The sequence below is a fragment of the Oryx dammah genome, unplaced genomic scaffold, assembly GCF_014754425.2.
Source record: "Oryx dammah isolate SB20612 unplaced genomic scaffold, SCBI_Odam_1.1 HiC_scaffold_25, whole genome shotgun sequence".
NCBI lineage: Eukaryota > Metazoa > Chordata > Mammalia > Artiodactyla > Bovidae > Oryx > Oryx dammah.
In genome coordinates this window covers 104,793,786-104,819,404 of record NW_024070209.1, presented here as the reverse complement: position 1 = coordinate 104,819,404, position 25,619 = coordinate 104,793,786, and the positions used below count along the sequence as shown (strand labels likewise).

Below are 25,619 nucleotides of genomic sequence, written 5' to 3'. Positions count from 1 at the left end.
CCGACTCCTGCCTGCTCGGCGGCCCCCTCGGCCTCGCATGTCTGTCCCTTTTGCTCATCCCTGCCGCAGGTGTGGCCTCCCCCAGCCAGGCCCGGGGGCCATGGGGGCCACGGGGGCGGGGCTCAGGGGTCAGCTACTGGCGGGTGACGCGGGCCCTTGGCCGCCCGGGCCATGTCTCTGCAGCTGGAGGCTACTGCGAGTGCAGCCTTGGCCTCAGCCGAGAGGCCCTCATCGCCCTGCTGGTGGTGCTGGCAGGCATCAGTGCTAGCTGCTTCTGCGCCCTGGTCATCGTGGCCGTTGGTGTCATTCGAGCCAAGGGGTGCGTGAGTCCCAGGGCCGGGGGGGTGGGGACTGTGGGTCAGGCTATCCGCCCAGGCTCCCAGTCTCACTGGGTGAGTTCAGCAGGAGGGCTTGGGAAGGATGTCTCCCAGACTGGGTTGGGGAGAGGTGGAGGGAGGCACCTCTGGGCGCCTGGAGGCCAGCTGAGCTGTTCACAGACTCACACCTCACCTTTGTCCCCCCACCCCAGTGAAACGTGCCCTGCACACATGGACAGCAGGTGAGTGAGTCCTCCTCCTCCCAGGGGAGGGCCCCAAGGGTGAGCTGCGCCCTGGGAAGTGGCCGCTGCCTGGGAGGTGGAGGCCTAGGTGGTCAGGGTGGCCTGCAGCCGGCCTGACCTGGGCCGTGTTGCGCAGGATGGTGGGGCACTTCGGGCTGCAGGAAGACCATATGGACCTGCGCACGGTGCACGTGGAGTCCCACCTCATGGACCCCGACACGGCAGTCCCCATGATGCAGCCCCTGGAAGAGCATGGCCTCATGACCATCACCATGGACTCGACCCTGGAGGAGCCGCCCCCCCGACCCGAGTAGGGCTCTGGGCGCTAGGGGGAGGGGAATTAAACAGTATTTAGTTACTCTGTGCTGTCCTCCCTGGGCCCCTCGGGGGGTGTCCGAGGTGGGGGGTGGGCCCTGCACGCATCTGGTCACCCCCTTTCTCTTCAGTGGGGTGCCCGCTCTAGGCTCAGGCTCTCCACCCTCCGGGCAGGGGTCCACACCTCTGGGTGTCCGCACTTCCTGCATGCCTCAGCCCAGTTCCTCCCTGCCTCCGCCTGCTGCTTTGTCCCGTGAAGCCTGCAGGCCCGGGCCCCTGCCCCACCCCGGGAAAACACTAAGACAGGACCTGTGACTCGCCCGAGTCCAGAGAAGCAGCATGTGACTGGAGGACTTGGGCCGCTTGCCCTGCCCCAGCCATGCATTTCCTTGAGGTTCCGGGAGAGCCCTTGGCGGGAGGAGCAGATGACTGCCTCCCCTTCCTCAGGAGTGCTGTCCTCCCCCCCCCCCCCCCCCCCCCACATCTCCTGGACCACGGGCTCAGGGGCCCCTCAGCTGACCACCATGGGGATGGGGCCGTGCTAGGTGGTGACTACTGTGTACGCCCTGGGGTCACTTGCTGAGAGGAGACAGAGGGGGCACTGGCTCCTACGTTGTGTCGCTGCTCGGAGTTGGGCAGGGGAGAGACTGTGGGGGGTGGCGTGGTCCCATTGCTCAGGCCTCCTGGGGTCACGGGATGGCGCACCACACAGGTGAGGAGGGGGCGTGGTCTTTACAGCGCTGCTGGCCCGGAGCCAAGTGGAGCTCAGAGCTTTGGGACAGGTGGCTGGCAGTGCCCTGCCTTTGGCTGTCTGCCCAGCCTCCGCCCTAGGCGCAGGACCAGCCGTGGGACAGGAACTGCCTGTGCTCAGGCCGGAGAGTTGATATTTGTGCGGCCACCGCAGGGTCGGACAGGCTCTGGCAACACGCGAACAGAGGACCTCCACGACTGTCCCCATGCGGAGTCCCTCCTTTCCCTCGTGGGGGCCGCCGCCCCCGCCGCTGCAGCTGCTACTGCTGCTGTTGCCGTGGCCAGTCTGGACCCAGGCGCCCGCCGCAGCCGCCTCCTGGGGAACCCCGGGCGCCCTAGACTGCCCCGAGGCCTGCGTGTGCGCGCCGGGGGGCCAGGCCAACTGCTCGGGGCGCGCGCTGCCCGCCGTGCCAGGGGGCTTGAACCGGCGCGTCCGCGTGCTGCTGCTGAACCACAACCGCGTGCACGCGCTGCCTCCCGGCGCCTTCGTGGATGCCGGCGCCCTGCTCCGCCTGGACCTGCGCGAGAACGGACTGCGCTGGGTGCACGCGCGGGCCTTCTGGGGCCTGGGCGCGCTGGAGCAGCTAGACCTCAGCGCCAACCAGCTAGAAGGGCTGCTGCCCGGCACTTTCGCGCCACTGCGCGCTCTGCGCGCCCTCTCGCTGGCTGAGAACCGGCTGGCGCGCCTAGACCCCGCGGCGCTGGGCGCGCTCCCGCTGCTGCGCGCGCTCAGCCTGCAGGACAACCACCTGCCTGCCCTCGCGTCCGGGCTGCTGGCTGGCCTGCCGGCTCTCAGTACGCTGCGCCTGCGCGGCAACCCCTGGACCTGTGGCTGCGCGCTGCGCCCGCTCTGCGCCTGGCTTCGCGGACACCCGCGGCACGCGCCAGGTGAGCCCTCGGGGGCGCGGGCGGGCCGGGCGGGCCGCTACCCCCGCGACCGTCTGACGCCGCGCCCGTGTCCCGCAGAGGCCGAGACGCTGCTTTGCGTATCGCCGGGGCGCCTGACGCTCAGCCCCTTGACCGCCTTCCCGGACGCCGCCTTCAGCCACTGCGCGCGGCCCCTTGCCGCCCAGGATCTGGCCGTGGTCTATGCTCTCGGGCCCGTCTCCTTCCTCGCTAGCCTGGCCGCCTGTCTGGCCCTGGGCTCCGCGTTCACTGCCTGCGGCGCTCGCCACCGACGCCGCCGCCGCGCCGCCGCCCGCTGCCAGCAGAGGAGGCAGCCGGATCCTGGCCCCGGGACAGCCTCGCCTGTGGCCACCGCCGCCCAAGCTTGAGGGGCCGCGGCCGCCCTCGAACCTCTCCCCACCTGCTTGGCCCGCATTCCTGACAGGCGTCAACAAGTGACACAGCTCGAAATTTTCGTGACATTCCTTTTAGCATCACCACTGCACACACCGGGTGGGGCGGGGGTTGGCGCGCGCCGGGCCCCTGGGGTGGAGGGCACCGGCCGCACGGGGGAGGCGCGCCCGGACGCTGGACGCGGAAGAACCAGGCCTGCACCCGGCGGGGCTGAGGATAGTCCCGAGCCAGCGTCTGCGAAGCCCACCCTGGGCGGCGGGCAGAGGAGGCAAAGAGAAGGCTCAGCCCTCGCAGGGTCCGGAGAAGGTGGGAGGCAGTGGGGAGCCCGAGCGCACCCCAGGGAGGCGCTGCCAGCGGGTGGAGTTCAGGGTCTGCAGTCCAGGAAGGGCAGGGCCAGCTCAGAGGATGGGGTGAAGCGGAAAAGGGGTACAGGCAGGAAGGGGGAGGTGGGTGGAGGCCGTGCGGTGCGAGGGCGCAGGAGGGGTGGCCCAGCCAGCCCGGGCCAAGGCCCACCGTAGCTCTGGGAGTGGCCGGGAAGGATGGGGCTGCAGTCTCTGCGCCAAGCCCCTCTGCCGGGCCGAGTCAACTGCTCCCCCTGCCGCTCAGAGACCCCAGGGCCCTGCCTCTGCCAGAGCGCCCTGAGGCCCTGCCCAGCCAGCTCAGCTCTGGCCCGTCCTCAGCGGCTCTCATCCGAGCCTCAGTCCAGCAGGGGCTGCCCACCGGCAGCAGGGCGGACGGACGGACGGGAGGCTCGGGGTGGGCAGTCTCTAGCAGGCGGGCTTCCCTCAGGCCTTCCCGAGCAGCACGACCCCTCAGTGTCCTTGGCCGGGCTAACGGGGCGGGTGGGCGCCTCCGGGCGCCTCACACCACGGTGCTGACCGAGGGATCTGAGAGGTTGAGCGGGCCCGTGATATCAGTGGGATGGTACTGCTGCAAAATAGAAATACAGACAAGGCGCCCGTTAGCCCTGCCGTCAGGGGCACGCGCGGGGCCGGGACGGGTGGGCCGGCCAGCCGGCCGACCGGCGGGCAGGCAGGCGCGGCCTGGGGGAGGCTGGGGGGCGCTCCTCCCCCTGACCCCGTCGTGCTCCGGGACTCTGCGTGGGCCGGGCCGCTGTCCCGTCCGTCTGTCTGTCTGTCTGCGGGGGAGGGGGGCAGAGGAGGGCGGGCAGGGCGTCTCAGCTCTCCCTATGACGGGCACACATCTGCAGCTGGCCCTCCTCCCTCTCAATAGCGCGTCGCGGCAGCACTGTGTCTTTTTGGTTTTGCAAAGCGCCGCGTCCACCCCCGGTGCTCTATAAATAAGAACCAACAATCAATACCCGCTGGCCCCGCCGGCCGCCAGGGACCCAGCCCTGAGCGCCCAGTGCCGCCCTGGCCCAGACCAGCCACGGGACAGGGGCAGCGCATCTCAGCAGCCGCGCTGACCCCACCCCTCCCGACAGAGCCCCCCCACCCAGGCCTCCCTCCGAGCAGGTGCCCAGCCGGAAACGGTGGGGGGCTGGGCTGCCCTCCCCCGCCCAGCCCCCAGCTGGCAGTGTCCCCAGTCACCCCTGCAGGGCTGGCCAGCCCCAGATGCCACGTGGCACCAGAGCTGGCCTGGAGGGTGGTCCCCGGGGAGGCTCGGGCAAGGAGTCTGCTGGGAGCGTGTCCCGGGACAGGCACCCTGAGGGTCTCTGAGCTGCACCCAGGCCAGCTAAGGGGCTTGTGAGTGGGCTCTGGGCGGGGACGGGGGTGGGATTCTGTTGCCCTCGGAAAGTGGCCTGTGTGACTCTCCTGAGCCTCCTTTCGCCTGCCTGTCCCCAGAGCTCTGTCTGCTGGGCGCCCCCTCCCTGGCTGCCCCACCGCTGGTCCTCCCTGGCCCTCCCAGCCCCTGGCTCAGGCCCCACGCAGTTCCCGAGCTGCACGGCTCCAGGCCTGTGCTCTCATCCCCTCGGGCCGCCCCTATCCAGCCACTCTGCCTGTGCTGAGCCTTAGCAGTGGAGTAGCCAGGCCTCACGGGCCTCTTTGGGGCAGGTGGTGGCCTCAGCCCGGACCTGGACAGCTCTGTGCTGCGCCCTGTCTGTCCTGTGTCTGCCCTCTTCCTTATGCTGTGGGCAGGGGCTACAAATCCTGCTTCCACCTGGATCGTAAGACTGGGGTGATGCTGCCTGTGAACTGGGGGCTCCTTGTGGACGGGAGGACAAGCTGCCCCTGAACCGCAGGGAAGCTGATGGGCTGAGGGCTGTGCTGGCCCTGGGCGGGGCCTCCTCATCTGGGGGCGCTCCCAGCAGGGCTAGGCCAGTCTTGGAGGCCTGGGGTTCAAGCGCACACACCTGGGACAGAGACAGGCTGCCCAAGCAGGAGGACAGGGAATCCTTGGCTCAGGCTCTGAAGGAGCTGGGGGTCAGGCGCTGAAGCACTGCTCCCCTCCATGGGGGTCTCCCCTCCCTGAGCCTCGGTGCCCAAGGCTTGCCAGCCACAGCTTTCGGGGCCACCTCCCCTGCCCCGTTCTCAGACCCCCAGGTGCTGCCAGCACGCCTCCCGCAGGGCCCCTGCTCGGCCTGGGGTGGGAGCCGCCGCCTCTGGTCCCACCCGTTCCCCATCTGACGGCCCCTGTGGCCAGGGGCCTGTGCCAACTCCAGGCCCCAGCCGTCCACCCAGATGGAGCCGGGCCCGGCCCCCCAGCCCCGGCCCACACAGAGACCACACGGAGGGGATGCGACAGGCATGGCCCTGGTGAGGCACGAGAGACAGGCGTCTGGGTGGCAGGGCTGGCAGCCAGACAGATGGACGGTGGGACGCCACAGGCTCCCCTCCACGGACGTCGCAGGGCGGGAGCAAGGGCAGTGGGCCTCTCCCTGGGAGAAGCTGGAGGGACGGCGTGACAGGGGGGTGGTGTGGCCTCCTGACGGCTGAGGAGCCCGGGACGGGGTGGCCCTGCGCGCCCGGGGCCGCGGGCACAGCCCCGAGTGGGGAGGCTGGCCGGCTGACCAACAACATGACACGGCTTTCAGATGGCGCGTGGCGTCATGGCACGGGGGGGCAGACTAACGCAGAGACACACGGGGAAGACGACCCAGCGGGCGGGCCCGCGGGAGAGGGCCGAGACAGGGGCCCAGAGTCAGAGAGAGGCCCTAGTGTGCCGGGCGGGCAGCGGTGAGCGCGGAAGGGCCGTGTGGGCGGAGGCGGGTGGTGGGATGGCGAGGGCGGGCCTGATGCACGGGACGCAGACACGGGGGCGAGGGGAGAGTCGGACACGTGGGACTGGGCGCTCTTCCCCTTACCGTGTCTTTGGAGGACCTACGTCTCTTGAAGCTGGAGGCCAGGGTGGAGGTGATAGCCCTAAATGTGGCTTTCTTTTTGGGGTCGGGCTCTGCTCTACCACTCTTTCTATCCTAAAATGAATATGCATAAGCGATTAGACGGCTGAGGGTGGTGGCCACACCTGCCCTCGCCTGCTCCTGGGGGCTGCTGCCCAGCCTGGCTGGCCGCTCGGGCCCTCGCTCCTGCCTGCCTCCCTGTCCTGGACGGACCAGCCGCCGGCCCCACGCTCGCAGGCGGCCTCTGCTGGTGCCGGGATCTCTGGCCTGACCGTCCCTGTGCTGGGACTGGGTTCGGGGAGGCGGGGTGGGGTCCTCAGCTGGCTGTCTTCCGGGAAGGCCTGCCTGGTTCCCCGGCTCCAAGGTGCCCCTGGTGTACGGTGCCCCAAGGAGGAGGAAGCCCCTGAACACTAGATGAGTCGCCCCCACTGGCCCCACCAGCCACTCTGACCCCAGAGGAAGCGCACCGAGATTTAGGAAGGGGCTGAGGGGACTAAAGGCAGGTGGCGAGATGGATTGGAGTGACAGAGAGACAGAGGCGGCTCCTGGGACCCTGGCCTTAGGTCTGATGGCCAGGTGGGCCTTGTGCCCGCCACTGGGAGCAGCGGCCAGGTCCCAAGAGCAAGGGTGGGCAGATGAGAGGTGTGGGGACACCGGCGACCCTGGCCCCGGCCCTCCCTCTCGGCAACACCGGCTTCCTCCCAGGACACAGGCTCTGGGGAGGCACCCAGAGGAAGAGAAGAGCTGGGGCAGCCTGGGGCTGCCCGTGGGGCACGAGCCCGGCCCAGGTGGGCTGTGGGCAGCCCGTCCCCTGCTGCCGGCAAAGCCCCACGGGCGCAGCCTGGGGTGCCCAGCGGGACCGGCTGACCAGCTCAGACTGCGGTTACATGGAGCACAGCAGGGTGGCAGGGAACCGGGTCCTTGGAGGGGCGTGGGGCGGCGAGGGATGGCAGACTGCGCCTTGGACTCACACGCTACACCCAGCTGGGTCCCTGTCTTACCCTGCCTCAGTCTGCCTTCCTACGGAATGGGCCTCGGTGGGCGACTCTGGAGACAGAGGGGCCAGGTGGACGCTTGGAGCCCGGCTTCGCAGAGGCGGCCACCCACAGGCGGCCCCCAGCACTGCGGCCTTGGCTGTGGCTCCCAGCTCCAGTCCTCGCCACTTGGGCTCCTGGGAGCCAGAGCCAGCGCTTCCGCCTGCGGGGATGGAGGAGGGCCGGGCCGGGCCGGGCCGTGGGCACCAGGCCTCGGAGGGCGGCCTGCCCTACCTGCAGGTTCTTTCTCCACACATTCACTGCCGCAAACGCCAGCTGCATCTGCTTCCGCCGGGCGTCCTTGTGCCGTTTATAGGCGATCTCGATGAAGATCAGGAAGATCCCGGCCACGATGCCCCCAGCCACCAGCATGAAGACCCCTGGGGGCGACACCCAGTGCCTCAGCTGTGGCTGCTCCCGCTGCGGGCCCCTGGGGCGTCCATCCAGGCTCAGCAGGGCCCTTGACGGGGGGGAGGGGGGAGCGGGGAGGGGGCCCACCTGCCATATTCTCGAAGGTGAGGGTAGCGGGGGCGTTGCTGCGCGAATCGCACTCCTGGTACCGAACCCACGTCTTGTCCAGGTCTTCCATGAAGCCGTTCTCGTGGGACCTGGAGGGACGGAGCGGGTGAGCCCTGGCGGGGCGGGGCGGGGCGGGCCTCGGGAGGGGCTCGCGGGGCGGAGCGGGGCGGGGCGGAGGGGGGGGGTGAGGCCGGCTCACTTGAGGATGGACAGGGAGACGTTCTGCTTCCAGGGGCTGTCCTTGCGCATGCCGATGCCAAAGCCCGAGCGGAAGAAGAGCTCGCCCGTGGTCACCAGGTCGCACTTCTGCGAGGCCTCGAACTCCAGCACCGCCGAGTCCCAGATGAAGGCGTGCAGCTTGCTGCGGGTAGGGGCGGGGTCACGGGCGCCACGCTTCCAGGTGGCCCTGGCTCCCCGCGAGCCTTCCTCCTGCCAGCTGGGGACCCGCCGTCTGTCCCCTCCCGTGGCTGCCACACGGCCGGGACACTGAGTGTGGATGTGGACGCCCCCAGCCCGTCACTCGTCGACCGCGGCCTGGGTGGCTCCGCCCCGCCCCCTCACTGGCCCCGCCCCGCCCCTCACTTGTCGCCCACGGCCTGGATGGCTCCGCCCTCCCCCGCCCCGCCCCGCCCCTCACTTGTCGCGCACGGCCTGGATGGCCTCCGCTGCGCTCTCGTAGTTGTGCTTCTCCATATGCCGGTACATGGTGCTCAGCTCCACCTGCCGCCGGAAGTAGATGTCCACCGAGCTCTGCTTCACCGTCGCGTAGATGAACTTGTCCGAGGGATTCCTCAGCTGCGGGGTCAGAGAGCCAGGCTCGTGGCTGCTCCCCGGCCCCGCCCCACCCCACGCGGCGGAGGGCCGGAGCGCCTCCCTCCCCAGCCCCCAGCCCCCAGCCGGGCCCGGCCTCACTCGCGGGTCGTTGATGCCGGTGATGCGCTCTTCCGGCCGGTCCAGCACCAGGAAGGCTGCCAGGTTGGCGGTGTAGGAGGCCACAATGATCATGGCGAACCCCGCCCACACCATGCCCAGGATGCGCGCCGAGAAGCTTCTGGGGGCGCCTGCGGGCAGAGGACCGTCAGCTCGGGGCGGGCGGCGGGGCGGGATGGGGCCCTGGCCTGGCGTCGCCTCACCTTCCCCGATGCCTGAGTTGAGCAGGACGCCCCAGGAGAACCACATAGCCGAAGAGAGGGTCAGCGCGTCCTCCTCCTCCTCCTCGCTGTTCACTTTGAACCGGCCGAAGGGGCTGCGGGGGCGCAAAGGGCGGGCGGGAGAGGGCGGGAGGGGCAGCCTGCCCCGGCCCTCACCCGCTCCGCCCGCCCGCGGGTAGAGGAGTCCGGTCCCCGGGCCGCGCTCACCTGAAGCGGTCCAGCAGGTACAGCATCACGGCCACGACGTGCACAGACAACCCCACCAGCAGCCACAGCGTGCTCTGGAAGGGCTGCATGAAGGAGTCCAGCGTGCTCCGGGGAATCTCCTGCGGGGCCACAGGCCGTCAGGGGCGCCCCGTCCTCCCGGGACGCCGACCCCGCCCCGCCGGGCCTCCGCGCACCTTCTTGACCAGAATGGTCAGGCCCTGGTACTTGAAGGGCTTTGAGAACTCGATGTACTGCGCGCGCTCGTTGTTGATGGTCAGCGGGGCCACGATCATGTCCGCCTGCCCGCTGAGCAGCTCGCCCATCATCCCGTTCCACTCCTTCTTATTGCTGTTGTTCACCTGTGGGGCGACCCCGCCGGTGGGGACGCGGACACCGCGGACCCCACTCCCCAGACAGGCTCCCGCCCCGACCCATCTCGTGGGTCACCCACTCCAGACTCCTCCCAGGCTCAGGCCCCGCCCACCGAAGACCCTCCAGGGAGCAGGCCCCGGTCCTGCGCCGGCTCCTAGGGACCACTCCTACCCGCTCCTGCGTGCCGAACTTGCCGTCGGCCACCAGGTGAACCTCATAAGTGAAGTTCATGGTCCGCGCCAGCTTGATGAGCAGATCGATGCAGAAGCCGTAGCAGCACTGAGGCACAGTGTGGCGCGCTGGCGAATGGGGGCGCGGTGCGGTCAGCAAGGGGCTCGCCGGCACGTGGTCCCTGCCCGCCCGAGGCCAGTGCTCCTGGCCCCCGCCCCGCACTCACGGCTGCCCGGCGACGTGTCATTGGGCCCGGCGCAGATCACCTTCTTCACCGGGTCCCCGTTGACCGTGAACTCCTCCTTGCACGTGCCGTCGCTCAGCGTAGGCTTGACATACACGAAGGGCTCCTGGTGGATGGTCACGATCTGGGGACGAGGGGACACACGGCCTGGACCACCAGCCCCGGGCTGTCCTGGGCGCTGCCCTCTTCTGGGCACCCAGACTTCCCTGGAGCCCCCCTCCCCAGATCCCTGATATTTCCCGCACCCCCCACCCCATGCAATCAGCCCGCTGCTCCCAGGAGGGGCGCCAGACCCCAAGGCTTGGCCCAGTGCGCAGAGGGCGCCTGGCCTCCTGGAACACCGTGCCTTCTCTTGGCCACTTTTCCTTCAGGTCCCGGCCTACGGAACAGTCCCTTGGTCAGTGGAGCCTGCCAGATGTCCAGTCTGCCCTGAGCCCCTTCTCTGACTTCTTGAGGCTGAGGACCTCCCTGTCCCAGCCCAGAGCCTACCCCCTGCCCCCACCCCTGCCATGAAGACAGGGGCATGTCCACTCAGAGCCTGCCCAGGACTAGGGACACGCAGGGACTGCCCTTGTTGGCTCTTCCAGCTTCTCCTGGCCTCAGCCTCCACCGGCAGGGCGTCATTGTCCGATCATTGCCCTCTCTGCCGTGGCCTCTTCAATCCAGGGGCTCCTTGGGGCTCACGCTGGGCACTCTCTCCTCTCTGTCCTTCAGAGCCCTGAAGGCTGAGAGTAGGCAGGATAGACATAGACAGAGAAGCTGAACCAATCACTGCATGGGATCAGGGGTCCCGGGGGACATAGTGCTGGGGTTGAGTCTATGAGGTGAATGGGGTTGGTGAGAGAGGCCCCTTCTCCTGCAGGGTGACCAGCTCCCCCAAGGGCAGGGGACTGGGAGCCCCTGAAGGGGCTTACTTGCCTTTAAAACTTTCATCACCATTTCTATTATACAAGCAATATGCTCATGCTTTTAAAAAAATCAGTGAGACAGAGGAGGGATAAACCAGGAGATTGGAATTGACATATTAAGCTCTACTGCATAGCACAGGGAACTGCGCTCAGTGACCCATATGGGGACAGAACCTAAGAAGAGTGGATATATGTGTGTGTATAATTGAGTCACTTTGCTGTACAGAAGAAACGAACACTAAATCAACTATCCTCCAATGAGAACTAAGTTGAAAATAAACAGTTTAGTGTCAAAAAAATTAGCGACACAATAAGCTCTAAGAGGCCTCTGGCTCTCGAAGCCTTCAGGGGACCATCTTGGCCATCTGTTTTGTCTGTTTTACACTCAGACTCTTCAACACAAGGCATCTTTCCTGAGCGTTGGCTTGGGGAAATCCCTTCTGCCCGTAGAGAGGGTTGGTGCCCTGCGGGCAGGTGCAGACAAAGAGGTCCAGGTGAGAGACCATGAGGTGAGGTAGCTCAGAAAGCAGAGGAGGTCAAGAGAGGACCTGGGGGCACCACAAGAAGTGCGGTGTGAGGCTCCTTGCCTTTAGTGAGTTCGGGCACCAGCCTGGTGCTGGTGTGGGTCAGTGTGGGAGGGACTCTTGGGAGGCATCCTGGGATGAGCCTGAAGGAGCGTAGCAGAGTGGGGACGTGGAAGAGAAGCTGTGAGAGATGAGGTCCCGGGGGAGGGGCTCCCAGAGGCCCGGTGAGTCACCGAGGGGCTGGCCAGCGCAGGGAGACCTGGCTCAGGACAGTCTGAGCCAGTACTAGCAGGAGGCCAGGAAGACCAAGGGTGGGCAGTGGGCTGGGACCACCTGGAGGAGTGCCAAAGAGTGTGGGGGCATCATCTCCAGGACTGGGGCTCAGCACTCAGAGTACTGAAGTCCACAGAAAGACCACCGGTCTGTCCCTCGTCCCCAGGGGAGCCCGGGTCCACATGGCTGCCCCAGGCTTAAGCGGGATGGGGTCAGGAGGGGCCGGGGAGCTGGGCTTCCTCTCCTGCACCCACTCCCTCTCCCTGCGCCTCCGCCGCTCCAGGTCTGTGCAGTGGCCGTGGGTGCCGGGCTGGTCCCAGGACCTTCAGTCACTTTCAGGGCCCTCGCTGTCCCCTCTGCACCCTCGGCACAGGATGGAGGCTGCGGTGTACGGAGACTGGGGCAGGGAGGCGGGGCCCCCACCTTCAACCTGGTGGACATCTGATAGCCGCGCGGTTTCTCGGTCTCTCCACCCGGCCAGATGATCTTCCTGTCGTTGGGAATGACCTGGGGGTGGGAGTATGAGATGGAGGTGGCCACGCAGGGGTCTCGGCCCCAGGGCCCTAAGGCCCCAGCCCCCACCCCCTCATGACCCCCACCTACGTGCGTGCCATTGTAGATGCCCACTTGCACCAGCTTGCGGTTCTGCAGGTTCATGATGCTATAGTTGGCAAACTTCCGGTCCCCGTCCTCATTGAACTCCACGCGGCCGGTCACTCCGTCTGCGTACTTGGACGACATCAGCACCCTGGGGAGGGCAGCGTGGTTGGGCCGATCAGGGATGCACGCCCCGCTCCCACTGTGAGCTGCCTGGAGGGCGAGCCCATCCGCCGGCGCCAGACGGACAGCACAGCCACGCCAGCCAAGCAGCTCCTCGGCTCTAGACCCTGTTTTGAGGGCTTCCTGTGGGCTGGGACGTTTGATTCTGACAGCTTTACAGGTGAGGTGGCAGAAGCCCAGGGAGGACGCGGCGGCCCACTCACCAGTGAGTGGAGGAGGCTGGGTTGATGTCTCATCTTCCTGCGAGTGCACATGTGTGTGTGTGTGTGTGTGTGTGTGTGTGTGTGTGTGGCATGTCCACTGGGCCATATATGTGTCACACACCAGATCTTTGTATGGGGTGCAGCCCTGTGCGTGTACCTGTGGCACAGGTGTGATGTTCCATGAGCCTCTCCGAATCTACACATACGCGTGTGTGCCTGTGTGCACATATGCTGCGTGTCTGCAGTTGTGTGTGCTCGTGCTGTGGGCACCACGGACCAGGACTCTGCGCCTGCTACTTGGGGGTGGGTGCTGGTGATGGACTGGGCCTCCCCACACCAGTCGCATGGTGTCCAGGGTTCTCTGTGTTAACTCCTGCCCTGCTGTGGCCACCCACTGTGTCTCTTGCCAACCCTGACTCTCGGCAGACTCCGATGTACTTAGTCACTCAGTCCTGTCCAACTCTTTATGACCCCAGGGACTGTAGCCCTCCAGACTCCTCTGTCCATGGGGATTCTCCAGGCAAGAATACTGGAGTGGGTTGCCATGCCCTCCTGCAGGGGATCTTCCCAACCCAGGGATTGAACCCACGTCTCCCGCATTGCCGACGGGTTCTTTACCACCTGAGTCACCAGGGAAGCAGGGTTGGGTGCCATCCCCAAAAATCCTTGTCTGACCTCCTGGGCCTGAGGAAGCTGTTAGTCATCCTGGGGACTGGGGTGGGGTCTCAGGTTGGCTTCAGTGTTTAAAGGTGGGGACAGGGGCAATGGAGGCAGCCATGCTTCTGTGACATCCGAGGCGATGGTGTCAGTGTTGGAAATGAACCAGATGGTTATCACAGCGGGGATGGAGGTGAGGATGGAGTCGAGGTGGGGGCAGAGAGGAGTGGGGAAGGAAACTGTGTCTGTAGGCGCAGCACGCTGGGCTGGAGCGACTCTTTCGGGTTCCGGAACGGTGGCCCGCCCACCCTATACGGGAGGCCCCACCCCCTCAGACGGAGCGGCCCCGCCCACCTCAGGGCGACCCCGCCCACCCTGGAAGAGTGGCCCCTCCCGCCTCAGACGGATCAGACACGCCCACCCTGGAAAGTGGCCCCACCCACCTCTTGAAGAGCAGCCCCGCCCACCTCAGAGACCGTCCCCGCCCACCCTGAGGGCGGCCCCGCCCACTTCCCCGCCCACCTCTTGAAGAGCGGCCCGGTCTTCCAGATGTTGGTGTTGCCCACGCAGCCCCGCGGCGGGTCGGTGATGTTCTCCTTCTCGAGCAGCTCGTGCACGGCCTGGGCCACCACGCCCACGGCGTCGCTGATGTGCGCCGACTCGTTCTTGCCGTTGATGAGCTGCAGCCCGATGATGCCTGGGGCAAGGGCTGGCTTAGAGCCCGCGAGGGGACGCCCGCCCACCGGGACCCCGGAGCCCAGCACTCACCGTCCGGGGCGTAGCGCAGGGCGTTCCCCGAGATCTCGCGCTCCCCTACCAGCCACACGTACCCCGAGCCCGTCATGTTCAGCATCGCGGCTGCGCGGTACACGGTGGCAGCGTCGTCCTCGCTGTGGGGCAGAGCGGGGTGACGGCCAGGACTCCAGCTCTCCCCACCCGCGGCCGGCGGCGGCTGCTCGACTCCCAGGTCCCCCTCCACAGTGTGGCCTTCCCCTGCCTCTTCCCCCGCCCCTGGTCTGCAGGGAGCTCTGGAGGCACTGCAGAGATGGGGGGCAGCCTCCACCCCGGCCCCTCGCCCAGCCGGCAACTGCACCTGGGCCCGAAGACTAGTCCCGAAGTGATGGGGTGGGGCCCAGACCCGCAGAGCTTGCCAGAGGCCTCTTGCTGGCCCCCTGCTCTTGTGGGCAGGGTAGCGTGATACAGACGGTGATGGCTCGTCATTGACGGGTAACTTGCTCACGCGCACCAGACACTATTCTGAATGCTTTCCATGCACCTTTGTATTTAATTCTCACAACCTCCCTGTGAGGCAGGCAGAACAGGATCCCTGGCAGGACAGGGACTGAGGAGCCAAGGCACACGGTGGGAAGTGGAGGGTCGGGTCTGTGTCTGATAACCCACCCCGGAGCCCGTGCTCCTGCAGCTTCCTGGGCAAGCCACACCCCTCTGGTTCCATGCCTGAGCGTGTGAACTGAGAGGTTGGGATCTTTCTGGATGCTGCTGGGACCAAATGCCAGGGCGCTGAGCCTCGCAGCAGAAGCCACTGAGGGGCTGAGGGCACCTGCTCTCCCTTTTGGAGTCTGAACAAGCATCTCTGGGAGCCCCTGGCAGGACAGAGCACAAGCCTCACCTTGCAGGCACACGTTGTCCTGAGCTCTTGTGTTTCCTCCCAGCTGAGCCTCTGTGGACCCCGGCCCCTCGGGCTGCGACCCCCCTGGTCAGGACAAGAACCTGGACCTGATGGCACTCCCACCTCCTCTCCCTGCAGGGTGGAACTTGACCCCAGACATGACGGACACTTTGCTTCTCTAACACATGGGCAGCGGGGGACAATGCAGTTCCAGAGATGGTCTGGGGGCGGGGTTATTTTTACAATGGCAGATGTGGGAAACCCAGGCAGCCCTAGGGACCCTAGGAGTCAGCCCCCAATTTTCTCAGGGAAAAATGTAAACGTTCAGTGTTTGCTTTAAACAAGAACGCAACCCAAAATAGAGGTGCTTCAGGCTGCACCCAGCCAAGATGGCTGGCGGCACCAGCGCGTGCATGTTGGGGCGCAGCTCCCCCAAAGCCTGGTGGAGGGGCCTGTCTGCTTGACACCATCCAGGTCTGTGAGGTTGGACTGGTGGTGAGCACACACCTATGCTTGTGTCTGTGTAAATTGATACCTTCAGTAAAGCAGTTGCAGACAAAAGCCTGATGGACATCAAACTGTTTTATGGAAATAACTGATCCCGTAAAGACAATTTCAGGAGGATTACTTTAAAAAAAAGTTTTGGAAGCAAATTAGAAATTCTGACATGCTCAATAGAAAACTGCTCAAAAGTAAAGACTGGCTTAATGAAGTCGCTCTGCAAAATGCTCTCAACGGGCTTCGTGAGGAAGAGCCAGGGGGTGTCGGGTTGGGGACAGGGTGAGCCTAGGGCGGCAGCAGCCCTGCCCAGGGGCCTGCTGGCATCCCTGGGCTCCAGGGGCGGACTGTGCCGGGCCGGCTGGTCCCCTGAGGTGGGACTCTGGCCTCTGCTCTGAGGGCATGTGTGTGAGGGCAGGGGTTCCTTCCCGCTTGAAATCCAGAGGCCACGAGTGGATTCAAGGGGTGCGCATGTGGCTGATGAACGCTGTGCCTCCATGGACCGTTTATGTGTGTGTGCGGGGCCTGTGCCCTGGGTAGTGTGTGGCACACGAGTCTATGTGAGCACATGTATGCTGGTGTGGGGCGTGTGCCGGTGTGGTGTGTCTGCTCTTGTGTCTAGGTGAGCACGTGTTTATAAGTGCGTGTGTGTGTGGTGTGTGCCTGTGTGCCTGTGTGTGTATGAGTGTCTTGTGAGTGTGTGTGTGTGTGTGTGTGCTTGTGTGCCTGTGTGTGTGTATGAGTATCTTGTGAGTGCGTGGGTGTGGTGTGTGGCAGTGTGCCTGTGTGTGTATATGAGTGTCCTGTGAGTGCATGAGTGTGTGGTGGTGTGCCTGTGTATGAGTGTCTTGTGTGTGTGTGTGGCGGTGTGACTGTGTGTGTACGAGTGTCCTGTGAGTGTGTGTGTGTGTGGCGGTGTGCCTGTGTGTGTACGAGTGTCCTGTGAGTGTGTGTGTGTGTGGCGGTGTGACTGTGTGTGTACGAGTATCTTGTGAGTGCATGTGTGTGTGGCGGTGTGCCTGTGTGTGTGTAGGAATGTCCTTTGTATATGGCACATTCATGTGTACACGAGGACAGAGAAGCAGGTCGCATGCACACGTGTGTGTACAGTACGCGTGTAGATAGCATGTGCGTGATGTGTGTTCAGTGGATGTGTGTGAGTGCGTGCGCTGTGTGTGCCTGTGCGGGGGATTAGTGCTTGCTAACTGCCTTCTAGCCCAAGGAGCAGGCCCTATCCGGGGGAGACGGGAGGCGGGGCACCCCACCCCTGCTGGAGCCTGCAAAGCTTCTGGGACAGGCGGGCAGTGGGGCGGGTCTCCCCAGGCCCCCATGTCCCATGGTGCAGGGCGCTTCCGTCTCCTATTTCTGGTGGCCCGGCCTTCCCTTCGCAGGACGAGCCATTTGCACAAAGGGAGGCTTTTACTGGGGCTCAGCTCCAAGGTCACGGTGGGGCCAGGCCCCTCCAGCAGCAGCCAGGGGGTCAGGTCCCTAACGGGTTCCTTTCTCGTAGCTGCCTAGCCCGGCCGCTCCAACCCTTCCACCCCAGGGCCCCGGCCTCTCCCTGCCGTGGGCCTTCTCTGCAGCCCCTCGTCCCCTCCCTGGGACCCCTCCTTGACCAGCTCCCAGAACCCCGGTCAGCCACTACCGCCCAGGCCACCTCTGCCTTCTTAAGGGCAGGGGCTTATCCCTCTGCCGTCCCCAAGGCCCTGTGTGTGCGTGGGGAAGGGCTCAGGGGGCGTTTGGGAGGCAAAGCCCAGCATCAGCAGGGCACACCCTGGGCCCGGCCCCGAGGTGGCCAGGTGGCCGGCCCCGCCTGGCCTCACCTGGCGGAGAGGATGATGACCCGGGCCTCCAGCTCCCGTGCCTCCATCAGCAGCGCCGTCACGTTCTTGGTCCCCGGGTCGAACTGCAGCACCTTCTCCGCCTGCAGTGCGAGCGGGAGTGTTAGCAGGAGGCCGGGGCGGGGACATAGCGCCTCAGGGGCGAGAGTCGAGCTGCAGCCGCTAGGATCCCCGAGGCCGCGCCCTAGGGCCGCCGCGGCCTGCCTGCCGCCTGCACTGCCAGCTGCCTGCCCTGCTGCGCCGGCCTTCCTGCGTCCTCCTCCTGCTCGCTCTCTGCACTCCGCGCTCTCCTCCTCTCACTCCTGGCCTCACTTTTGCACTGAGCATGCAAGTTGAAGTGGACCGAGACTCAGAAAGAGGCGTGCAGCGGACAGGAAACAGGAAAGAGTTTTGGAACGCAATCCGAAACGGCGGAGACGGCCGCCTTTTCCAAAACCTCGGGAGGTCCTCCGGGGCCTGTCCGCCGGCCCTGCGGAGCGGCCCGGGCTGGACTGCAGGCGGGCGGGCGGGCTCCCTCCTGGGTTCCGCGAGGAAACCCGGGGGCCCGGAGATTCACATGCACTCCCCAGAGAGCCGCTCCTCCTGCGGGCCGCCTGCGGGCGGGGGCCCGGCGGCCGGCACCGGCCTCTCCTGCCTAGGCTGCCTGCTCTGGACCTGGCTCTCCTTCCTCTCTGCTCGGCCGCGGCGTGGCGCGGCTGGGCCCACGGCAGCCCTGGTGGCCGAGGCGCCCGGCCGGGCTCCCTAGTCGTGGGAGGCGTGCACGTCCATGCATATATACCTTGGGTCCGCGCTTGTGGTCATAGGACAGTTGGTCGAGGCTTTCATAGCTCCTTTTTTTACTCTGATGAATAATGTGCACAGAGAGAATACGCAGACACAGAAGAAGATTATAAACGGTTGAAAATGACGGCGCTGAAGCAATCACACCACCTCCTCGGCACGTCTGCAGACGGGCACGTACCTGGAGCTCGCAAACACCTAGGCCGGGGCGGGGCTGGGGCCGGGGGCCGGGCCAGGGCAGGGGCGTGGGGCGCGGGGGCCACTGAGGCTCGCTGCCCACGTGGACTTGTGCTCATGGAAACAGTCAAGCTCAGGAGAGAGGGAGGGCCTGTCTGCGTCCAAGCGAAACCCACCCCCTGGGGATCCCTCGTGCCCCCAACCCTGCCATGCACCTGCCATGGGGTCCCCGCCGCAACCCCCCCCAGCCACGGGAGTCCTGAGTGGGGCGGCGTGCCCTCCCCAGCACCCCTTCTGCCCTCTGGGAGGCCCAGGGTTCTGCCCTCGCTGGCGCGCGGCGCATGCCCCGCCGCCCCCGGGCACTGAGCGGTTGTGACGGGAGTTCCTGAGCACAGGCGCATCTGCGGGCGTCCACGTGCGCTTGTCGGCCTAGTGAGCCTGCGGCGGGGGCGGGACGAGGGTCAGCGCGTGTGAGCACATGTGTGTGTGCAGGCACCTGAGTGTGAATTCGGGGTGAGCCTGCTCGTGGGCACAGGCCACTGGTGAGCCTGCTGGACCTCTGGGGGGAGGAGGGCCCCTGGGGCCTGAGTCTGGGACAGCGGGAGTGTGAGTGGATGGTCTTGGGAGCAACCGCACGCGCCTGCGAGAGGCAGCGTGTGTGAGCGTGCGCTGGGCACGCATGCAGCCACCCCGGGAGGGGACACACCCGCCTGGTGCAGCCCTGGCAGCCAGCCCTCCCTCCTGGGCTCAGCCCGTCCCCTAAAGCAGGACCCCCAGGGCCCTCTGGGTGTGCCCTCTGCCTCCCCCCAGCCGATGCCCGCTCTTCCCTTCGGGCCCTATGGCGCCTTGGGGCGCCTGGGTTGGCACTCAGCTTATTGAAGCCAACTCCGCCTCTGCACACAGCGCGTGCACCCGCCACCCCTGGGTCTTGCCTCCCAGGGCCCTCCCCAGCCTGGGCCTCTCTGCCTGGTTTGGCCACCACCCAACCCGGGAGGGGCACAGCCTGGGTGCGGAGCACCCGCGGCTGTGGGCTGGGTGGAGGCGGGACCCTGGGCTTCCTCTGGCAGTGGGGGTGGACAAGGAGGGGTGGGGGTGTCACCTGGACCCCCAGAAACACCACTCTGGTCTTGCCACCGCCCCAGGGATGGGGGTCAGCTGGGCAAGAACAGTCAATTAGAACCAGGCACCTAATTGGTCCCCAGGAGGGGTCCAGAGCCTGGGCGGGAAGGAGAGAAGGGGCTGAAGAGGGGCAGGGCAGCAGACATCCCTGGATAGGGCTTCTGTGAGGTTGATGGGCAGCGGCGAGGCGGACGGCAGCTGCGCAGTGAGGCCAGCAAGAGGACGCGGGAGGGGTCACAGCAGAGGGGACCGAGCCTTTGTGCAAGGGACGCGGCGTGTGGGGCCACCGCACTGAGGGGACGCCCTAGGGGCGGCGTTGGGGCGAGGTGGCGCCCCGAGTGAGTTCAGAGCCTGGGGCCTGAGCGGGCTGGGGGAGGGGAGGGGGCGGGCGGGGTGTTTGCGGAGCTCCAGGTGGTCCTGCCCTCGCCCGCAGGGACTGACACGAAGGAGATTTCGACTAATGGCAAAAGCGAGTGAAATGAGCCGAGGACAGGCTGGGGCGGGCGCTCGCCAGACGGAGTGGTGCTGACCACGCACGATGGAAAGAGAAGGGTGTTCACACGGGCCACAGACACGGCGGCGGCTCGCCGCTCCTGCTCCTGCGCGCGCGCCCCGGCCCGCGCCTCACCTTGGACTCGCGCTCCTCCAGCAGCGTCTCCAGGCGTTTCTGCGCCGCCCGGCCTTCGTGGTCGTCGCTGACCAGGAGGATGACGTGGTTCCAGCTGTAGACGCGCATCATCTCGAACCAGACGCTGGACTGGTGGGAGTAGGGCGGCACGGTGCGCAGGAAGCTGAGGTGGATGCTCTGCAAGGCACAGCGGGGCTGAGGGCGCGCCCGGAGACCCCTCCAGGGCGCGCGGCCAGAAACCCCGCCAGAGCGCGCGCGTTGGAGACCCCGCCAGGTCTCTGCTCCTAATCGCTACGTACAGACCCCGGACCCGGGGGCCTCGCTTCCCCGACTCCTCCCCGCACCCCACATCACCTCATCTGAGAAACAGGCTTGGCTTGCCCACCAGCCCCCTGACTGAGACGGGGCGGGGGGGGATCTGTGGAACTTTTCCTGGGCTGACTCCCCTACCTCCCCACAGACACCCCAGCTCAGCTACTCGGGCTCAGAAAGTTCTTGCTGACGCCCAGCATCTCAGAGACCCCCACGGGTCCTTCTCGAATTCGTATAACCGTCTCTCTGAGGAAACCTCCCTCTTGGGGCTACACTCCTGTCTCTTGGCCTCGTCGGGGGTTGTTGCCCTAACCCTCACCCTGGCCCTGCCTGCTCTGAGGGTGCCGCCTGTGGGTGAGGGGCTGAGCAGGCTCCGCCCTCCTCAGCTCGGAGCCTCCGCATCTGTGTAGGGAGCAGGGCTCCACCCCGAAAGAGGGGTTCGTCTGCTCCCTCTTCGTGCCTTGGGATCTGGGCTCAAGAATGCCCCTTTGCCTCTGTCTGTCCTCCGGCAGGTGGCACAGCTGCAGGGCATTGTGGCTGGGGTGTCGGGCTGGCTCTGGCCCGGGCTGTCCTGGTCTGCCTTCTGGGCACAGATGGTCAGGGGTTTGCTCTGGAAGGGTCAGGGTGGAGCTCTAAGGTCTGGCTGCTAGGTGTGCCCTCGTGCTGGGCCATGGTCTGGATCTGGGGTGGGAGTCCGTGACAGCCCGCATCATGCCTGGGAGAGAGCTCCGCGCCCTGGCCTCCCCAGGCGCCTGGCTGGTGTCCTCCTTGGAGGCACTTTTCGGGCCTGGTGCCCAGAGAGGTGCGGAAGGCAGAGACTGGAAGGCGCAGGAGGGAGCCCTCCACTCACCGCTGAGGGGTAAGTGCCTCTGAGCAGCTCAGGAGGCTCTGCTGTGACTGTGGTTCTCAGAGCCTCAGCAAGAGGGGGTGCCCCAGCCTCTGCTAGCCTCCTCCCTCAGGGGTCATCCCAGAGGATCCCTCACTCTGCTCTCACTTTGCCGTCGTCCCTGACCTCCTTGGACACCCCAGGCCTGGCTGAGATGACCTCTGTGATTCAGGCGGGTTATCTAGAGCTCAGGGCTCCAGACAGGATGAATCTGGAGAAGATGGGGAGAGCTGGAAGGCTCCCAAGAGCCCAGCCCTCTGCCTCTCTGCTGACACCGAGCAGTCTGTCTGCAGGTGGCCCACCCCAGTGTTCTCGCCTGGAGGATCCCATGGACAGAGGAGCTGGGCAGACTTCAGTCCACGGGGTTGCAGAGTTGGACACGATGGAGAGTCTGAGCACACAGGAAGCCCCAGGCCTGAAGGGTAAAGTGGAGCGGGCCGACCACCCCCCCAGCCTCTTGGTGGCGTTTGCCCCCAGCTGATTGGTCCTCCCAGAGTTGGGGCAGACACTGCGGGAGAGCTGTGTGCAAGCCAGCGCACGTTCCTCACTGCTCTGGGGGCGAGCTACCTGCCAGCCTGACTCGAGGACCTCTCGACTCTCCCAGCTGCTGCTCCACGATTAGACGGCTCCGGTCAGACCCCCAGCCCGAGGGCCACAAGGCAGCCCTGAGGACCGCAACCCCCAGACCAGCCCCCCAGCTACCTCCTCGGCTCACCCGGCACCAAGCTCAATCCTCTTCCAGCTGCGTCCTCTAGTGGGGGGCTGGAAACTACACCCTCACTGGTCCCTGGTGTCGCCGCCCCTCTAGGCGTCTCCTCCTCCTGGAGAACCCCCTTCTCCAAGGGCCCCTGCTCTGCTGTCCGGGAAGCTGTCCCATCCGTCCCTCCTGTGACCCACGACGGCCTCTGCTGCTTCCCGGGGCTTGCTTTTGGCACCTGTCACCTGTCAGTGGGCTGCATGCCTGAGTGTGTGTGTGCGTGTGTCACTGTGAGTGTGCATGTGAGTGTGTGTGAGTGTGTGCCTGGCACACTGTGTGATGGGCCTGAGTGTGGGGGAGTGAACACTGGTTTTATGTGAGTGTGCAAACAAGCATGAATGAGTGGGTGATGGTGTGAGCACGTGTGAACATCAGTGCATGCGTAGGTAAGAGCAGGTGAATGGCCTTGTGACTGTGTGTGACTGTGTACACACACAGGCGTGAGTGTACAGATATGTTCGCATCTGTGAGTCTGTGTGAGTGTGAGTGCTACGAATGTGTACCGGTGTGCATGTGTGTGGGTGAGTCCGTGTGTCTCTGTGAGACTGTGCTCTGGTGTGAGTTGCGAGTGTGCCTGAACATATCACCTGGGGCCCAAAGCCCGTGGTCCAAGCCCCTCTGCCTGCGCCCCGCGCCCCTCCGCAGGAAGCTGCTGGCGGCCCTGGGTCTGCCAACGGGGGTGCTGCGGTCAGGCTCACCTTGTCTGAGTAGATGGACATGCGCGTGGTCAGCCCCAGGACGGGGATGCGGTAGAAGCCGGCTGTGTAGGAGACGGGGGTGGGTGTGAAGTGGTCGTTGGGGGTAGGTGGGTGGCTGACTAGGATGGCGTAGACCTGCGGGCACAGGGGACACAGTCAGCTCGAGTGGGGAGTGGGAGGCCCTGCCCCAGAGCCGGCCGGCCGGCAGCAGCAGAGGCAGAGCACGGCAGGCAGGGGTGTGTCTGGGGGGCACTTGCGCCTCGTCTGGAGGCAGAGAGAGGGCAAGCTCCAGGGACTTGGACTTCTCTGGTGGTGCAGTGGCTGGGACTTCACTCCCAGTGCAGGGGGCCTGGGTTCAATCCCTGGTCAGGGAACCAGATCCCACATATCGCAACTAAAGATTCCAAGTGTCACAGCTAAGACCCAGCACAGCCAAACAGAAATTAATTTAAAAACAAGACTCCAAGGGCTAAGAAGACACACACGAAGATGACAGGCCCCTCCCCACGCTCCTGCTGTCCGGGGCCTCCCCTCTTGCCCCTCACACTGGGGGGCTGCCCTGAGCTGCACGGGAGGACGAAGGCCAGTCTTTGTCCTGTCTGGGGCTGTTCATGCCTCCGTGCTGTGGGCTGGGGAGACCCACACCCAGAGCCCCTACTGACCCCCATCCTGGGTCAGAGGTGGACAGAGGCTAATGCTCCAGAGATGGAGGGTGTCTCCAGAAGGCCTACAGGGACGATTACAGACCGAGAATTAGGACCTAGTGGGAGAAGCTGGACAAGGAGCCGCCCAGAGGCCTAGGCCTCTTGCTGATGTCTTCCAGCAGCAGGCTGAGCCCCGCTTGGTTTGAGCCAGACACAGTGCTGACTTGGGGACTGGCCACTGGCCACATCCTCAAGGAGGCTTGGACTTCCCGCCTGGACCAGTGGCTCAGCCTCCAAGGCAGGGAGATGGGGCAGAAGGCCTGGTAGTTCTGAGCTGCCCTCAGATTGGAAGGCCCTGTCTGTCCCATTTGTGCCTTGCCCTGTCTGAGCCACAGGGTCCCCTACTTCTGCAAATGGGTGGGAGTGTGCTGGCCCCATGTGGTGGGGGTGATGGCTGCCATGCCCATGCCTGGCCCACAGCGCATGACAGTGAGTGGAAGCTACTGCTGTCACCGTGGCCCCCAACACTGGCTATTCCCTGGCAGAACGGTGCCCACAGGCAACAAAACTGTAAGTTGGAGGAGGAATCCCCATAAAGGGCCCTACCCCTTCTCCCTCCCTGACCCCATCTGCACCCAGAGATGGCTGGTCAGTGTGTGCCCGAGCATGTGTGTGCGTGTGTGGCTATGCCGTGCTCGCGAGTGTGTGCTGGGGGTGTGTGTGTGTACAGCATGCCCTGGCATGTCTGCTTGTGTGTGTGTGTGTGTGTGTGCGTGCACTTGAGCGTGTGTTCGCATATCTGGCACAGGAATGCATGTGCCCATGGAGACGCGTGGGGCTGGGCGTCTGTGTTACTGAGCGAGCAGTGGATTACCCCATGCCAGCACACATGAGTGAGTGCTAGTTTAAGTCTAGGCATCTCTGTGCACAAACGTGGATAAATATGTGCGCACATGTGAGCATGAGTGTCCGTGGATGTGGCACGCCTGTCAGGTGAGTGTGTGTGAGCAGCACTTGGCCCGGGGTTGGTCCGCCTCTTACATAAAGGGCTGCATTGCAGTGATCGGGCTGCCTCACTGGGGTGCAGCAGGCGCGGAGCCGGGGGCGGACAGCTCCGCAGGCAAAATCGCCAGTTTTGTCCTCCTCCCCGCAGTGCGTGCTGCCAGCCGCTGAGCCCTGGTGCCTCCCACACAGGTCGTCCCCATCCCCACCCTAGAGAGCACCCTGCTTCAACACGTGGGCCGCTTCCCTTGTCAGGCAGTACTGTGGATGGGGGCGGGGGAGGTGAAGGGATGGAGGCCTCCAAGAAGGAATAAAGATGGCCCCGGGCCCCATCTAGGTTTAAAGCCCTGCGTCCTGCGTGCGGCCAGGCCAGCGCCTCGTGGGCGGCCCGGGATGCCCGCCACCACCCTGACACACAGTGACCAAACAAACAGCCACACGTCCACACACACCAGCTGGACGCCTGGTGAGGGCAAGCCCCGGTGACAGGCGATTGGTCTGGGGCTGACACAGAGCTGCCGCCCGGTGTTCAGCTGCTGGCGAGACCAGCCCTCTGGGTCCTTTCTCAAGGGGAGCGAGAGGGCGAGGGAAGGATGGAATGAAACGGGGACAGCGGCAAGGAAGGAGGGTGAAGCTGGGAGGATGGGGGAGGGGGGAAGGGGGAGGGGCCGGCACCGCGTGAGCCCGGCGAGCGGGGGCGCACACCTGGCTGGAGATAAGGTCTTCGCACACAGACAGGGCCATCTGGATGGCGTTGGGCTTGTGGGTGACGGAGGTGGCGTTGAGCTGGATCTTCCAGGAGCCATGCCGCTTGTTGGCCTGGTTCACAGCCTCGCGGAACATCTGCTCATGCTTCCGCGTGCTCAGCACCGCGCCGATGTTGACGATCTTGGGGTCGCAGGCGGCGCGGGCGAAGGAGCAGGAGAAAAGCAGGGCGAGAGTCAGCAGGCGCATGGTGCTCATGGGCTCCGGGCAGCGCCCTGACTCTGGGCGGCGCGAACACGGGGCCCTCGGTGCATCCCCAGCGGGAAGCCCCGGCCGTCCTGCGCGCGCCCGATCCCGCGGACGGAGAGCGCCGCGTCTTCCCCGGGAGCCTGAGTTCTGCGACACCCGCGAGAGGGACGCGTGCCGCGAGGCTTCGGCCAGCCGGGCGGCCCCCGGAGCGCGTGGGTCCCTGGCGCGCGGCCCGGGCGGCGGGCGCTGTCCGCGGTGCTGAAGCGGGTCTCGCTGCCGCTCCGGGTGCCCCGCGCCGCGAGGACACGGCGGCGGCAGCTCCTCCGCGGGCTTCGCTGGTCCCGGTCCCAACGCTGCGGCGGCTGCGGCGACTGCAGAGCGGCGAGCGCGGCTAGCGTCGCCTGCCCCTCCTGCCGCCCCCGCTTC

At 65.8% G+C, this 25,619-nt stretch overlaps 2 protein-coding genes across 9 annotated transcripts; one reads left to right on the top strand and one right to left on the bottom strand.

Moving 5' to 3' along the window:
* The first annotated feature begins 1,473 nt into the window (after positions 1–1,473).
* On the top strand, positions 1,474–2,980 carry LRRC26 (leucine rich repeat containing 26). Its single transcript, XM_040225605.1, has 2 exons — positions 1,474–2,512; positions 2,591–2,980. The coding sequence occupies exons 1-2, from the start codon at positions 1,831–1,833 to the stop codon at positions 2,896–2,898; spliced, it is 990 nt and encodes a 329-aa protein (XP_040081539.1). The 5' UTR covers positions 1,474–1,830; the 3' UTR covers positions 2,899–2,980.
* On the bottom strand, positions 2,977–25,240 carry GRIN1 (glutamate ionotropic receptor NMDA type subunit 1). Of its 8 annotated transcripts, none has more exons than XM_040225552.1 (21): positions 24,945–25,239; positions 22,594–22,728; positions 19,941–20,117; positions 18,015–18,077; positions 17,219–17,319; positions 14,036–14,157; positions 13,790–13,964; positions 12,231–12,375; positions 12,051–12,134; positions 9,905–10,046; positions 9,679–9,806; positions 9,330–9,494; positions 9,136–9,254; positions 8,911–9,023; positions 8,690–8,838; positions 8,415–8,572; positions 7,977–8,138; positions 7,757–7,866; positions 7,493–7,638; positions 6,189–6,299; positions 2,977–3,853 (listed from the first exon to the last, which is right to left on the bottom strand). In XM_040225552.1, exons 1-21 carry the CDS (start codon positions 25,200–25,202, stop codon positions 3,785–3,787), a joined length of 2,832 nt encoding a protein of 943 aa, XP_040081486.1. In that variant the 5' UTR covers positions 25,203–25,239; the 3' UTR covers positions 2,977–3,784. The 8 variants fall into 8 exon arrangements, with proteins under 8 accessions (XP_040081486.1, XP_040081490.1, XP_040081487.1 ...); XM_040225551.1 differs by lacking the exon at positions 2,977–3,853 and adding an exon at positions 3,988–4,217; XM_040225556.1 differs by lacking the exon at positions 6,189–6,299.
* Between the last annotated feature and the right edge of the window lie 379 nt (positions 25,241–25,619).